The sequence below is a fragment of the Amphiura filiformis genome, chromosome 13, assembly GCF_039555335.1.
Source record: "Amphiura filiformis chromosome 13, Afil_fr2py, whole genome shotgun sequence".
NCBI lineage: Eukaryota > Metazoa > Echinodermata > Ophiuroidea > Amphilepidida > Amphiuridae > Amphiura > Amphiura filiformis.
The window spans coordinates 40,395,741-40,411,803 of NC_092640.1; the positions used below are offsets into that span (position 1 = coordinate 40,395,741).

At 36.7% G+C, this 16,063-nt stretch overlaps 1 protein-coding gene across 1 annotated transcript in view; it reads right to left on the reverse strand.

Moving 5' to 3' along the window:
* Positions 1–16,063, reverse strand: part of LOC140168342 (scavenger receptor cysteine-rich domain-containing protein DMBT1-like) — a 71,007-nt gene that overhangs the window by 26,612 nt on the left and 28,332 nt on the right. Inside the window, exons 7-13 of the mRNA XM_072191714.1 lie at positions 14,947–15,258; positions 13,767–14,075; positions 10,951–11,262; positions 9,639–9,950; positions 7,670–7,981; positions 6,437–6,748; positions 4,351–4,662 (exon numbers count right to left, since the gene is read on the reverse strand). Of these exons, the coding sequence (XP_072047815.1) occupies positions 4,351–4,662; positions 6,437–6,748; positions 7,670–7,981; positions 9,639–9,950; positions 10,951–11,262; positions 13,767–14,075; positions 14,947–15,258 (2,181 nt within the window). The remainder of the gene's footprint in view (positions 1–4,350; positions 4,663–6,436; positions 6,749–7,669; positions 7,982–9,638; positions 9,951–10,950; positions 11,263–13,766; positions 14,076–14,946; positions 15,259–16,063) is intronic.

The following is a 16,063-nucleotide window of genomic DNA, read 5'->3' on the forward strand; positions in this document are numbered from 1 at the left end:
TTTTTTAAACTTGGTCCCATTCAGTAAAGTAGTAATAACATGAAGAACGAGTCCTAATTTCTACATGCAACAATTAGGTTTAAGACTGTTCGAAAGCGGTACCATATGACGAAGGCTATGTATTATCAAAAACATTTGAAGGTTTATATTTTATTATCTTGCGTGTTCATAAAGAGTAGTAGAGTATTATATATACTTAGCAAATTGACTGTCTGTCAACCTGCTATATATAGGCCCTACATCTGTACATAGGCGCAGAATCGCACAAGACGATGAAGAATTTAACAAAGTGAGTATTTGCTACTTTTGCTTAAATCAAAATACATTATAACGTCTTTACGGACGAACAACGAACATTAATTCATTTACTCTACAAAATGAACACTGACAACTAAGAAAAGAAACAAGTAGCCTAAAGATGACTTCGTATGGGTCTTTAGAAACTTTCATAAATGGGACCAAGTTTAAAAAAGGGTGAAAAGCCACACAGGAAAGATTTTTTAAACTGTGGCCCCTTTTTACGTTTTGAAACGTTTTTTGGTAGATATTAGGCTAGCGGATAACACCATTGATTGATCTCGTTCACTGTGTGTTGTGTGTTGTTTCTGTTTACCCTGCCTGATCATATCCATAAGTACGAGACTTGAGTCCTGTTTATCATTTGCAGTCTGTACGTGTAGCTCAGTGGTTAGAGTGTTCGCCGGTATATATGGTCTGATTATTTACCTTTTGCTTGCCCCTTGGCACGGCAACATGATTGCCACCCTGGCTCGTCTGATATAAGACCCCTCCCCTACCACTGCATGTAACCCAAGTTTTTCCAATCTATCCTCTGAAGTCCTTTACCCGTAAAAAGCATGAGAAGTTGATAAAATGCAAACAATTCAACATAGCGAGTGGTCTTTCTATACATTTGAATGCAAAGGCGGAACAACATGAGACTGCTGTGCAGCACTTAAATTGTCTATTTTGTTCAACTTTGTGATTATATTGTAAACGTTTCCATCGTTGAATATTTTTTTCCGTCGTCAAATACTTTCAAAATGTTGTTTTTAATAACATATTACAAATTCGCAATTGCAAAATGTGTAATAATTTTGCAATTCAATTAATACTTAAATTTGATAATATTTATCTTAAGAGTTCCTATACCTTTCTGTATAGTGGTTAATGCATGGGGATTTGGTCACGCTTGCTGGTCTTGGTATGTCGTGCGCATGGGTCACGTGCGCATTTATAAAAACGAATTTATAGATATAACCAAAGTACACTGCTACATGTGTAGGTGAACGCTTTTTCCAGGCATCAGAGGAGATGCCCTAGCACTCATTTATGATTTACATAATAGAAGGGATTGAATTATAACTCTCATTTTTGAGATTCGTGTTCAAGTTGTTCTAGATGAAAAAAATCGAAGGGGACAACTCGCAGATCTACTCACAAAATAGTTTTACTGAGCAGTGGCGTAGATTTTTTTTTTTTTTTTGGGATGGTGTTGGAAAAATTTTCTTAAAATATAGTGATAATAAGACGGAGACTGAGGCCTTTTATTATTTTGCACTGACCAAACAACTAATAAAATGTGCTTACTTTGAAATTATTTAGTTTTATAAGTGAAGGGTGTCTCGAAAAAAAAACAACACCCAGAATCCTCATATTTTGATATTTAAAGAAACCTTAAATCGTTAGCTTTAATAAACCAAAACATTAATTTCAATTGGCTCACAATTTTTGAAGATATGTCCTTTTAAAGAAATGTACCCGTTTTCACTCTGTCCACGGATGAGGTTTGGCTACATCAAAGATTAAAATGAAGCACACGGTTAATGACATGGAAAGATAATAGCATTAGGCTTTGGAACGCATTTACTATGTCAGCGAGGATCACCAGCTAGCTTCCAACATCTTCGCAACCGCATTACTGCTGCATTCACAAGTATTCGGCACGCAAGAAGAGTACGCAACGCAATTGGTGCATGAGGACCAGGGCTGAAACCTGTATTCGTCAAGGAGGCAACCAGGTTGAGGGCAGAGCAGCACAGTAAACCCACTTCAGAAGTACCAAAGACAAACCAAATGGCCCTTTTCAATGCTACCTTTTATCCCAAAAAGAGGAATGACTCATGTTGTAAATAAAAAAGTAAGAAACAACAAATTAAGAAAGTAAGAAATATAATAAAACAAAAAGGCATAAATAACCAAGACCAAATAAGTAATTGTGTGTGTAGCAAAAGAAGTCTCATCCCACATCCATTTTGCCGACAAGTTAAGGGATCCGGAATGAGCGTTTTGAGCGTTTCGACAGTATTTTTTGTGGGACATGAGAGCACATCAGACATATCAAATTGCATTAATGAAGAATGTCTTTCTGATATTAAATAATTTTCATTTTTTATGAAATGCACGATATAATACAAATATTATGACAAATTATTAAAATTTGATATTTTTCACATTTTTATATATAACAGTCCTCGAAGTAAATTTTATAAATCTAATGACATATTCTTAAAGTGTATGTAGCTGGGAGGAAAAGCCGAAGATCAATTGAAAATTTTGACCTTTCATATTGAAGATATGGATTTTTTCACAAAAAGACCTAATTTTTTTTTGGTGTTTTGGGAACAAAAATCCATATCTTCAATACGAAAGATCAAAATTTTCAATTGATCGTCGGCTTTTCATCCCACCTACATACACTTTAAGTATAAATCATCAGATTTTTAAGTTTACTTCGAGTACTGTTAAATATAAAAAATATCAATTTTTAATGATTTGCCATAAAATGTGTATTAAATTGCGAATTTCAAAAAATCAAAATTATTTAATATCAGAAGGACATTCTTCGTATTCTGAATGCAATTCGATTATGTCTGATGTGCTCTGATATCCCATAATAAATACTGCCCAAAGGTTCATACCCCACCCCTTAACGACACTTAGCAAAATCCATAACCCAAGAGCCCACCGGTAAGACCTAAATAAAGTTTGTTATTTTATAAAGTTATCATTGAGGAATGTTTGATATTCATGCATGGTACGTGTACTCATTTTCAATCTTTGAAGTAGCGAAACCTCCTCCATGCAGTCAAAAAATAATAAATTGGCATTACAGTGCACATTCATGTAGGGCGCATATTTCGATTATTTACATACCGTATATGAATGATTGTGAGTTTCAACGTTAATTGAAATTAAGGGTAAATAATAAGTAATGAACAACAGAAAACCATATTTTTTTCTTCAGGTCTTCACAGGTCTCGAGCTTAAAAACGTTCGAGACCGAGACTTTTAGGCCGAGACCGAGATCGAGACTGAAACCTTGATATCCGAGACCGAGACATGCAAAACCAGGTCTCGAATCCGAACAGGCCAAAAGCCCATAACCCCAGAAAATTTCTTAGGGTAGCCACGAGGTCAAAGGTCATAGGCTACATGGAGCAACATGTGTACAATTTTAAAACAGCTTTAGCTCAAGAAATATAGCGCCCTCAGCAGGGGTTATAATTGGTACAATGATGGCCCATGGCCCCTAGATATGGCCTATGGTAGCCGTGACCCCAGAGGTCTAAGTTCATATGCTATAAAGAGCAATATATGTGCATCCCATTAACACGGTGTAGTCCAATTATCACTATAGGTAGCTAGCTATTTTTGTAATGATAAAAGTTTCAAACGTACATCTTGATATACAATCAGTTATTGATAAAATTGCCTTAAAAGGGAGACGGTCTGGCAAAATCATGCCATTCACCTTCAATAACTGAAAAAGGGACGTTATTTTGATAAATTATTGATGGCTGCGTAATCTATAGGTATTTTTTGTATTTTCAGCATTTTTTACTGTTTTTTTTTGTGTGCAAATGTATTGTTATGTAAAAGGTGATCTTTTGTGATTTTTTCAAGAAATGCCAGGTTCGTTTAAGATGGTCACGATGGGTTAAGGGGTGTCATGATGGGTTACAGAATTGTTAAGCTTATAATATTTCATGATCCTAGCATCCTATTTTTATGACATTTTTCAGTAGATATCCATGACGAAAGCTTATTCCCAAAATTTCAGTTTATTCCGATTTTGCAAGTTATGCATGATTATGTGTATTATAACAGCTCCATAGGCCACTGTTGTAATTTCGTTCTGGTATACCGGAACGTAATTCAAATTTGACGATATGTTTGCTAAACTAATTAGTCTGGAAGAAATATTTTGTTCATAGACATTATGTAGCCAGATATTTCCATTGGTATAAAAATCTCAACTTTTTTTGAGAAAAGTGGGGCGATGAGGCTGCGGATCATGATATGCCCTTTTAAGTGTTCGGATACGTTTTTTGCGTGCTGTATACATACCTTTTGGGGGGCAAATGACCCCTGCATCTGCACTGTGATCACAGGTGTTCCTTCCCCATCCATTTTGACTGCATTCATCTAAACCATTTTCTGATCCTGAACAGCTTACTGCGTACAGCCATATTTCCCCAGTTCCCTCTCCAAACTGAGCATGGCTAACAGCTTGTGCATAACCTGATGGAAATCCAAGTTGACGACAAACTACCATTGCATCATTATTATTCCATGAGTAATGACACACTGTATCCCAAGTACCATTGTAAAATACTTCGACTCTGCCTTCATTTGAATTGCTACCACCAACAAGACGGACTGAAACAGGTTCAAATAAGTAACACATTTCACTTAGAAAACAAGTTTGTTTTGTAATTTATTCTGTATCCTACAATAGGGCTATCAGGCACCTGTGGGTCCACAATAAGGACCTGTCAATCAAATTCACTATTTATAATAGTTTGGCTTGCCAACACAATCCTTTATTTAATTCTATCAGAACCCTTAAAATTCGGGATCAAATTTATATTATGTGCTATGCGCATTGAACCTACATCAAATGAAAGCTTATATACAAGGGCCTTTTGGGATTTTATGCCCAAATGGGTGCTTTTTAAATTTGAGCTGCTATGAATCTGTGACAAACATCAAATGAAAGCTTGTAAAAGAGGCTTTCACCTGGTAATCGCCAGGTTTGGGACTTTGCGCCCAATTCTGTGTTTTTTTAGTTAGGGTGCTATTATCAGGATTATACTTAATCATGGTTTGAAGTGGACAGCGGAAGGGGTTCACAGATTATAATAATTTCATACAGTGTTATCATTTCTGGTACTCTTTACTCTGACTTCATCACTGTACAGTTTATGGTCTATTGTAATGTATGCTTTGGTTTTAAGTGTTCGGATACTTTTTGTGTGCAGTATACATACCTTTTGGGGGGGCAAATGACCCCTGCATCTGTACTATGATCACATCTGTTTATTCCCCAACCATTATGACGACATTCATCTAAACCATTTTCTGATCCTGAACAGCCTACTGCATCCAGCCATATTTCTCCAGTTCCCTCTCCAAACTGAGCATTGTTAACAGCTTGTGCATCACCAGATGGAAATCCAAGTTGACGACAAACTACCATTGCATCATCATTATCCCATGAGTCATCACACACTGTACCCCAAGTATCATTGTAGAATACTTCCACTCTGCCTGCACTTGATTTTCTGCCACCAACAAGACGGACTGAAACAGGTTTAAAGTAACACATTTAGCTTTAATAGAAAATAGTTTGCAATTTAAACTGTATCATCCAATAGACCTAGGCCTATCAGGCATATTTAGGTTCACAATAAGGACCTGTCAATCAAATTCACTATTCATAATAGGAGATACGAAATTTCGTGATATTCTAATAGATGACGACCTGTCGTGAAAATCACGCACATCACGTATTACAAAAATTGTCTTGAAATATTATGGCATCATTATAAAGTTTAGACCATTTCTCCTTCCAGACTCTTTGATCAGTCTTTATTTTTTCCGCTACCTCTACCTTAATGACTGTGCCATGATCTGGGCAGACAACAAAAAATCCCATATCCATTAGCAGAACATACACCAACCCAGTTTGGCCTGCACACACAATCCTTTATTTAATTTTATCAGAACCCTTAAAATCCAGGACCAAATTATATTAGGTGCTATGCGCATTAAACCTACATCAAATGAAAGTTTATAACAAGGGTTTCCACCTCGTGGTAGCCAAATTTGGGATTTTATGCCCAATTGGGTGCTTATTAAATTTGAGCTGCCATGAATCTGTGGCAAACATCAATTGAAAGCTTGTAAAAGAGGCTTTCACCTGGTGGTCGCCACGTTTGGGACTTTTGGCCCAATTCTGTGCTTTTTTAGTTAAGGTGCTCTTATGAGGATTAGACTTAATCATAGTTTGAAGTGGACAGCAGAAGGGGTTCACAGATATAATATGTTCATACATTGTTATTATTTCTGTTACTCTGACTTCATCACTGTACACTTTATGGTGCTTTTGCTGTAAGTGTTCAGATATACTTTTGGTGTGCAGTATACATACCTTTTGGGGGGCAAATGACCCCTGCATCTGTACTGTGGTCACAAGAGCTAAATATTCTAAATCTATTTAGATAGCATTCATCTAAATCATTTTCTGATCCTGAGCAGCCTACATCATCCAGCCATATTTCTCCAGTTCCCTCTCCAAACAGAGCATTGCCAACAGCTTGTACATCACCAGATGGAAATCCAAGTTGACGACAAACTACCATTGCATCATTTTTATCCCATGAGTAATGACACACTGTACCCCAAGTATTATAAAATACTTCCACTCTGCCTTCATTTGAGTTTCTGCCACCAACAAGACGGACTGAAACAGGTTTAAAGAAGTAACACATTTCACATAGAAAACAAGTTTGTTTTGTAATTTATTCTGTATCCTACAATAGGGCTATCAGGCACCTGTGGGTCCACAATAAGGACCTGTCAATCAAATTCACTATCTATAATAGGAGATACTATATACTTCTTGGCATTTCAATTGATGACAACCTGTCGTGAAAATCAAACACATCACATATTACAAAAAATGTCTTGGAATATTATGGTATCATAAGAAAGTTTAGACCATTCCTCCTTCCTGACTCATTAATCATTCTTTAGCCCACTCTAGTGAGTTTTCCCAACCTCTACCTTAATTACTGTGCCATGATCTGGGCAGACAAAAACCAATTCCCATATCCATACATTTTTGTTAATAGAGAAAATTATCAGAACATGCACCAATCCAGTTTGGCTTGCAGACAAAATCATTTATCTAATTCTATCAGAACCCTTAAAATCCAGGACCAAATTATATCAGGTGCTATGCGCATTGAACCTACATCAAATGAAAGTTTATATACAAGGGCATCCACCAGGTGGTAGCCAAATTTGGGATTTTATGCCCAGTTGGGTGCTTTTTAAATTTGAGCTGCTATGAATCTGTGACAAACATCAAATGAAAGCTTGTAAAAGAGGCTTTCACCTGGTAGTCGCCACGTTTGGGACTTTGCGCTCAATACTGTGTTGTTGTTTTTAATTTAAGGTCATGAAGGTGCTATTATCAGGACCAGACTTAATCATGGTTTGAAGTGGACAGCGGAAGGGGTGGGTTCACAGATATAATGATTTCATACATTTTAAATATTTCTGTTACTCTGACTTCATCATGGTACACTTTATGGTATATTATAATGCATGCTTTTGTTTTAAGTGTTCGGATACTTTTTGTGTGCAGTACTATACATACCTCTTTGGGGGCAAATGACCCCTGCATCTGAACTATGGTCACAGCTATTTATTCCCTGCCCGTTATGATAGCATTCATCTAAACCATTTTCTGATCCTGAACAGCTTACTGCATCCAGCCATATTTCTCCAGTTCCCTGTCCAAACTGAGCATTGCTAACAGATTGTGCATCACCAGATGGAAATCCAAGTTGACGACAAACTACCATTGCATCATCATTATCCCATGAGTCATCACACACTGTACCCCAAGTATCATTGTAAAATACTTCCACTCTGCCTGCACTTGAATTTCTGCCACCAACAAGACGAACTAAAACAGGTTCAAAGTAACACAATTAGCTTTAATAGAAAACAACTTTGTTTTGTAATTCATACTGTATCCTACAATACATTAAGCCAAAACATTAAGGTACCAGTTATGTTTACCCTCTGTATATCCTCAATAAAGACAGGTATGTCATAATTGGAACAAGCAGCCAGTAGCTGTATCTTTTAGCTCGAAATTAAGACCTTATTCGTTGAAATTATTAAAGAAATAAAAACGCTACGATCCAAAAACCCAAGGAAGATGCCGATTTAAAAGTTGCAGTTTGCTCCATACATGCCCTATTGATTTGTACACAAAGCGTTCGCGAACAAGAGACCAAGCGCCGTGCTTCTATTGATAAGCACGTTAAAACTGGACTCGTGCTTTCATTGATTAGAACACAATTTTTGATTTCGTTTCTTCATTAGGTTTTAGATCACCCTTTCTTTAATTCTCAACCAATTCCAACAAATAAGGTCTTAAATCAGAGCTAAAGAGTACAGGTATAGGCTGCTTGTTTGAATTTTGACATCTTTATTTACGATATACAGGGGTGAACACAACTGGTACCTTAATTCGTTGGCTTACTGTCAGTCATATTTAGGTTCACAATAAGGACCTCTCAATCAAATTCACTATTTAATAGGAAATACCAAATTTCTTGGCATTCTAATAGATGACGACCTGTCGTGAAAACACGCAATTCACATATTACAAAAATTGTCTTGAAATATTATAGGATCATTATAAAGTTTAGACCATTTCTCCTTCCAGACACAATCTTTAGCCCACCCTACTTTTAGTTTTCCCCTACCTCTACCTTAATTACTGTGCCATGATCTGGGCAGACAAAAACAATTCCCATATCCATACAAATTTGTTAATAGAGACAATTCTCGCGTTTCACAATACGATGCGCCGCCAACGCAGTCAAATTTTCGACTCCAGAGTCGACATCGCCGTTCTAGCTGCTATTGAATTTTCACGCGATTGTGATAATAAATATGTTGAAAACAGCTCCACGAAGGATTCACTGTGATCAATAGATAGAAAATGGATCTACTATAGTTGTAAATTGTTGTTTTAGTGTGCATTCGCATGTAACATCATTATAATGACATTTAAACCCAGAATGATGCATGTTCCTGTATTGTATTCGTATTACGCGGGCTTTGGATGTCCCATGATGCACTGCGTATACCCAGCGACCGCTGGAGGCGCATTGTATTGTGAAACGCGAGAATTCAGAACATGTACCAATCCAGTTTAAAATCCAGAATCAAATTATATAAAGTGCTATGTGCATAAAACATACATCAAAAGAAAGTTTATAACAAGGGCTTCCACCTCGTGGTGGCCAAATTTGGGATTTTATGCCCAATTGGGTGCTTTTTAAATTTGAGCTGCTATGAAAGCTTGTAAAAGAGGCTTTCACCTGGTGGTCGCCACGTTTGGGACTTTGCGGCCAATTTTATCTTTTTTTAAATTTAAGGTGCTATTATGAGAATGAGACTCAGTCATGGCTTAAAGTGAATATAATATTTTCATACATTTTTATTATTTCTGTTACTCTGACTTCATCATTGTACACTTTATGGTCTATTGTAATGTATGCTTTAGTTTTAAGTGTTCGGATACTTTTTGTGTGCATTATACATACCTTTTGGGGGGCAAATGACCCCTGCATCTGCACTGTGGCCACAGATGCTTAATCCCCATCCAATATGACGGCATTCATCTAAACCATTTTCTGATCCTGAACAACCTACTCCATCCAGCCATATTTCTCCAGTTCCCTCTCCAAACTGAGCATGGCTAACAGCTTGTGCATCACCAGATGGAAATCCAAGTTGACGACAAACTACCATTGCATCATTATTATCCCATGAGTAATGACACACCGTACCCCATATGTCATTGTAAAATACTTCCACTCTGCCTTCATATGAATTTCTACCACCAACAAGACGGACTGAAAGAAGTAGCACATTTAACTTAGAAAACAAGTTTGGTTTGTAATTTGTTCTGTATCATACAATAGGGCTTTCAGGCACCTGTGGGTCCATAATAAGGACCTGTCAATCAAATTCACTATTAATAATAGGAGATACTATACTTCCTCTACCTTAATTACTGTGCCATGATCTGGGCAGACAAAAACCAATTCCCATATCCATACATTTTTGTTAATAAAGAAAATTATCAGAACATGCACCAATCCAGTTTGGCTTGCTCACACAATCCTTTATTTAATTCTATCAGAACCTTAAGGTCCGTATGCACAAAAGAGTTAGACCGGGTCTAAAGTTAGACCTGGTCTAAGTGGAATTTAGTTCCACCAGGAATGGTCCTTTACTCTTATTTCATTCCTAGAGTAACTAGCAAATTCTAAAGATTTAAATGTAAATTTCAAAAATAATACAAAATAACTTCAGAAAATGTAAAGGAAAGTGTCCTTTCTCCTGGTACTAAATTCCACTTTGACCAGGTCTAACTTTAGACCCGGTCTAACTCTTTTGTACACCTTAAAATCCAGGATCAAATTATATCAGGTGATATGCGCATTGAACCTACATCAAATGAAAGTTTATATACAAGGGCTCCAACAGGTGGTAGCCAAATTTGGGATTTTATGCCCAATTGGGTGCTTTTAAAATTTAAGCTGCTATGAATCTGTGACAAACATCAATTAAATGAAAGCTTGCAAAAGAGGCTTTCACCTGGTAGTCGCCAAGTTTGGGACTTAACGCCCAATTCTGTGCTTCTGTTTTTTAATGAAGGTCCTAATATGAAAATGAGACTTAGTCATGGTTTGAAGTGGACAGCGGAAGGGGTGGGTTCACAGATATAATGAATTCATACATTGTTATTATTTCTGTTACACTGACTTCACCATTGTACACTTTATGGTCTACTGTAATGTATGCTTTTGCTGTACGTGTTCGGATACTTTTTGTGCGCGGTAAACATACCTTTGGGAGGGCAAATGACCCCTGCATCTGCACTGTGGTCACAGCTATTTATTCCCCATCCATTATGACTGCATTCATCTAAACCATTTTCTGATCCTGAACAGCTTACATCATCCAGCCATATTTCGCCAGTTCCCTCTCCAAACTGAGCATTGCTAACAGCTTGTGCATCACCAGATGGAAATCCAAGTTGACGACAAACTACCATTACATCATCATTATCCCATGAGTCATCACACACTGTACCCCAAGTGTCATTGTAAAATACTTCCACTCTGCCTTCATTTGAATTGCTAACACCAACCAGACGGACTGAAACATGTTCAAAGAAGTAACACATTTAACTTCGAAAACAAATTTGTTTTGTAATTTATTCTGTATCCTACAATAGGGCTATCAGACACCTGTGGGTCCACAATAAGGACCTGTCAATCAAATTCACTATTTATAATAGGATTGTACTATATATATGTCTTGGCATTTTTATTGATGACGACCTGTCGTTAAAATCATGCACACATATCACTTTTTAAAAAAATTGCCTTGGAATATTATGGCATCGTTAGAAAGTTTAGACCATTTCTATTTCCAGACTCTTTACACAGCCGTTGACGTTAGTCACGGCTGTGTCTTTTTTCTTACATGATCTTCTTACACAGCCGGTGACGTTAGTCACGGCTGTGTCTTTTTTCTTACAGGATCTTCTTCTTCTTTCTTTCTTTCTTTCTTTCTTTCTTTCTTCTGTCGACCATTACATTTGCTCTAGCACTAACATGCTTACACTGACCATGCTCCTACATGTCACATGAAACTCGTGGGGTCAAAGGTCACGTAGGGGTCACAGAGGTCAAAAACGTGATTTCAACTCAAAATGCTACTTCTCCCACAAATTTTGCAGGACAGTAACGCCACTTGCACACATGCATTGTTTTTACCCAGTGTCTATAAATCATACACAGATTTGATGTCAAAGGTCATTAAGGGGTCACTTCCGGTATAAAAAAAATTTTATTAGCTAAGAAAAACATAGGAGAGTAAAATCGGTCAATGCATTGTGATGTAGTGCCAATTTTAAGATGCTCGTAAATGGAATTAAAACCTGCCACAAATGGCTATAATGACAAAATTGACACATTTCGAGATTTTGAAGGTTTATTTGGACGCTTGCTTGAAAAAGCAACGTTAATTTAAGTATCACAGGTTAAATGCCTATCTTTTCTAACTTCATTAAAGAAAACAAAATTAAAAAATCTATCATTGAATAAATATATATAACTACTTTAGCAAATTCAGCCAATCTGCAGACAAATTAAAGGTGAAAAAATGACTAAGTTCAGCTAATTAATATGCAAAATTGATGCCAATAGAATACCGTACATGATATCAGGGTGCGATTTTTTTGCACACATATGTATACAAAGTTATTTAAATTCTCGCTATTCGCAATAAGGGCGCCGCCAGCGGTTTGCCATGTAATCGTGATGTATCATGGGAAAAGGTCGACATCAAGTCCGCGCAATACGAATATTACCATGCTATTACATAGGAACACGTGACAATATTTTTTAGTTTGTCAAAATAAAGGTGTTACACGCGAATCGATACTCAATAATACTTAATAATGTGATTTGAAATGTGCACAATTAATTTTTTTTCTATCGATTTGCGTGTAATACCGTTATATTGACAAACTAAAAAATATTGTCACGTGTTCCTATGTAATAGCATGGTAATATTCGTATTGCGAGGACTTGGATGTCGACCTTTTCCCATGATACATCACGATTTTCCCATGATACATCACGATTACATCGCAAACCGCTGGCGGCGCCCTTATTGCGAATATCGAGAATTGATAACAAAAAATACACAAAAAGTAATTGATTATGCAAATTAGCTAATTACAGGTAATTATGTATTCATGATATTTTGTATGTAAAATTAGGCATGAGTAATTTTGGGTTTTTTTCAATATTTAATGAAAGTCTATTCATTCGCCATAAATTTGTCAAGTATGAACCTGTTATGATGTTGAATAAAGAAACTGCAGTTAATACTTAAATATAATACAAAACATACAAAGTCTGACATTTTGACGATGTCTGGAATAGAATTTTCATTTTTTTCTGTAAACATGGCATGTGTCACCATTGCTCAAAGCCAAATCCGAAAAGTAAAAATAAAAATTCCTTTGCAATGAGACTTTAAATTAACATTTTGTTATCTGGATTAACATGGTAAATAGTAAAAGGAACAACCATCCCACTGTACCTTGTATACAAAACTAGTATGGCCTTGGACACACACAATGGTTTAGAGCTATTGTGGTTTGGAAAATTACTCCCTAAAAATATCTTTGATAATGTTTTGATTCAACTAGTTTTCCTCAAGTGTTTCATTCGTTGTCGACGGAAATAATTACATGCTAAGAAAGATTAGTATTTCAGCTAAATGGTGGTAGGTCCCTTTATTTCAATAGGCTTATATTTACTGATTTATGAGCGATCTTCAAAAATCCATAAAAACAGGCAGTAGCTCTTAAATAAAACAATTTTTAATTTTTGAGGACCCGATGGTAGCTTCGGAAAGGCTTCACACACCATATATTAAAAATGCAAACAATTTAAATAAATGAAGCATGTGAGGAAATTCATTTATCGACATGGATGTTTTCTAAAATTGGCCAACTTTGAAGCACGCGCTTTTCAATTCACTGTTATGCTTGCATGCACAGTGTAGCAGAATTATTGTGCAGCCACTGTGACATACCTAGTTGTAGGACTCAGCATGACCCCCAATTGATAATTAGTACATACCTAGGTTGCAAATGACTCCTGCATCTTCATTGTGATCACAATAGTCGATTCCCCATCCAATACGGCTGCATTCACCTAGGTTGTTTTCTGATCCTGAACAGCCTACAAAATCCAACCATATCTGCCCGGTTCCCTCTCCAAACTGAGCATCACTAACAGCTTGTGCATTAGCATATGGAAATCCAAGTTGACGACAAACTACCATTGCATCGTTATTATCCCATCTGTAATCACACACTGTACCCCAAGTATCATTGTAAAATACTTCCACTCTGCCTTCACTTGATTTTCTGCCACCGACAAGACGGACTGAAACAGGTTCAAAGTAACACATTTAGGTTTGATAGAATATAGTTTGTTTTGTAATTTATACTGTATCCTACAATAGACCTATCAGGCATATTTAGGTTCACAATAAGGACCTGTCGATCAAATTCACTATTCATAATAGGAGATACGAAATTACTTGGTGTTCTAATAGATGACGACCTGTTGTGAAAATCACGCACATTACGTATTACAAAAATTGTCTTGAAATATTATGGCATCATTATAAAGTTTAGACCATTTCTCCTTCCAGACTCTTTGATCAATCCTTATTTTTTCCATTACCTCTACCTTAATGACTGTGCCATGACCTGGACAGACAAACAAAACACCCATATTCATACATTTTTTATTAAAAGAGAAAATTATCAGAACATACACCAATCCAGTTTGGCTTGCACACAAAATCCTTTATTTATTCTATTAGAACCCTTAAAATCCAGGACCAAATTATATCAGGTGCTATGCGCATTAAACCTACATCAAATGAAAGTTTATAACAAGGGCTTCCACCTCGTGGTGGCCAAATTTGGGATTTTATGCCCAATTGGGTGCTTTTTATATTTGAGCTGCCATGAATCTGTGACAAACATCGAATGAAAGCTTGTAAAAGAGGCTACTACCTGGTAGTCGCCAAGTTTGGGATTTTGGTGCCAATTATGTGCTTTTGTTTTTATTGAAGGTCTTATTGTGAGAATGGTTTGAAGTGGACAGCGGAAGGGTTCACAGATAATGATTTCATACATTGGTATTATTTCTGTTACACTGACTTCATCATTGTACACATTATGGTCTATTGTAATGTATGCTTTTGCTTTAGTGTTCGAATGCTTTTTGTGTGCGGTAAACATACCTTTTGGGGGGCAAATGACCCCTGCATCTGCACTGTGGTCACAGCTATTTATTCCCCATCCATTATAACTGCATTCATCTAAACCATTTTCTGATCCTGAACAGCTGACATCATCCAACCAAATTGGTCCAATTCCCTCTCCAAACTGAGCATTGCTAACAGCTTGTGCATCACCAGATGGAAATCCAAGTTGACGACAAACTACCATTGCATCATCATTATCCCATCTGTCATCACACACTGTACCCCAAGTATCATTGTAAAATACTTCGACTCTGCCTTCATATGAATTGCTGCCACCAACAAGACGGACTGAAACATGTTCAAATAAGTAACACATTTAACTTCGAAAAGAAATTTGTTCTGTAATTTATTCTGTATCCTACAATAGGGCTATCAGGCCAAACACTGTTTCTGACACTGTGTCACTGTATGTCCCGATTTCTTACAGTAATTACCAGTTACTTGGGATTTCAATTCAGTCCCAACTGTTGGTTTGGTACCTGAACCCATAAGGCCCCTCTACTACCAGCACTACCCTGCAAATTAGACTGGGTTTCCCCTTCTTGTGTACCACCCTGATATGCTTTAGGTGGGATAATATGCCTGTTTGAATAACTTCTATTATGACTAAATTTACTTGCATTCAACTTGTAAGTTAAGCCATATTCATCTGCCATTGTTACTGCTTCATGCAAAGTCTTAATTTTACTAGCGCTTTCATCCAAGTGGGTTTTAATGTCATTGTGGACACATCTTTTGATCTACAAGAACCAATTGCCTAAGTTGGACGAACTCATCTTTGACTTCTTTTCAACCGAGCCACCTGTCAAAGAAAAATGTGTTGTTTTACTCTAGCAAATTCTACATGAGTTTGGTCTCCTTGCTTTGTTGAATCTCTGAACTTTTGTCTGTAAGCTTCAGGCACCAGCTCATAGGCCGTAAGAACTACTTGTTTGACTTCATCATAATTATATATTACAATTATCTATTGGTAGAGTTGAGTAAATCTCCCTGGCCTTCCCCACAAAACTACTTTGTAACAGTAGGGTCCAATGCTCTTTAGGCCATTTCAAATTTATAGCTATCTTTTTAAAGTGTTAAGTATACTTGCTAC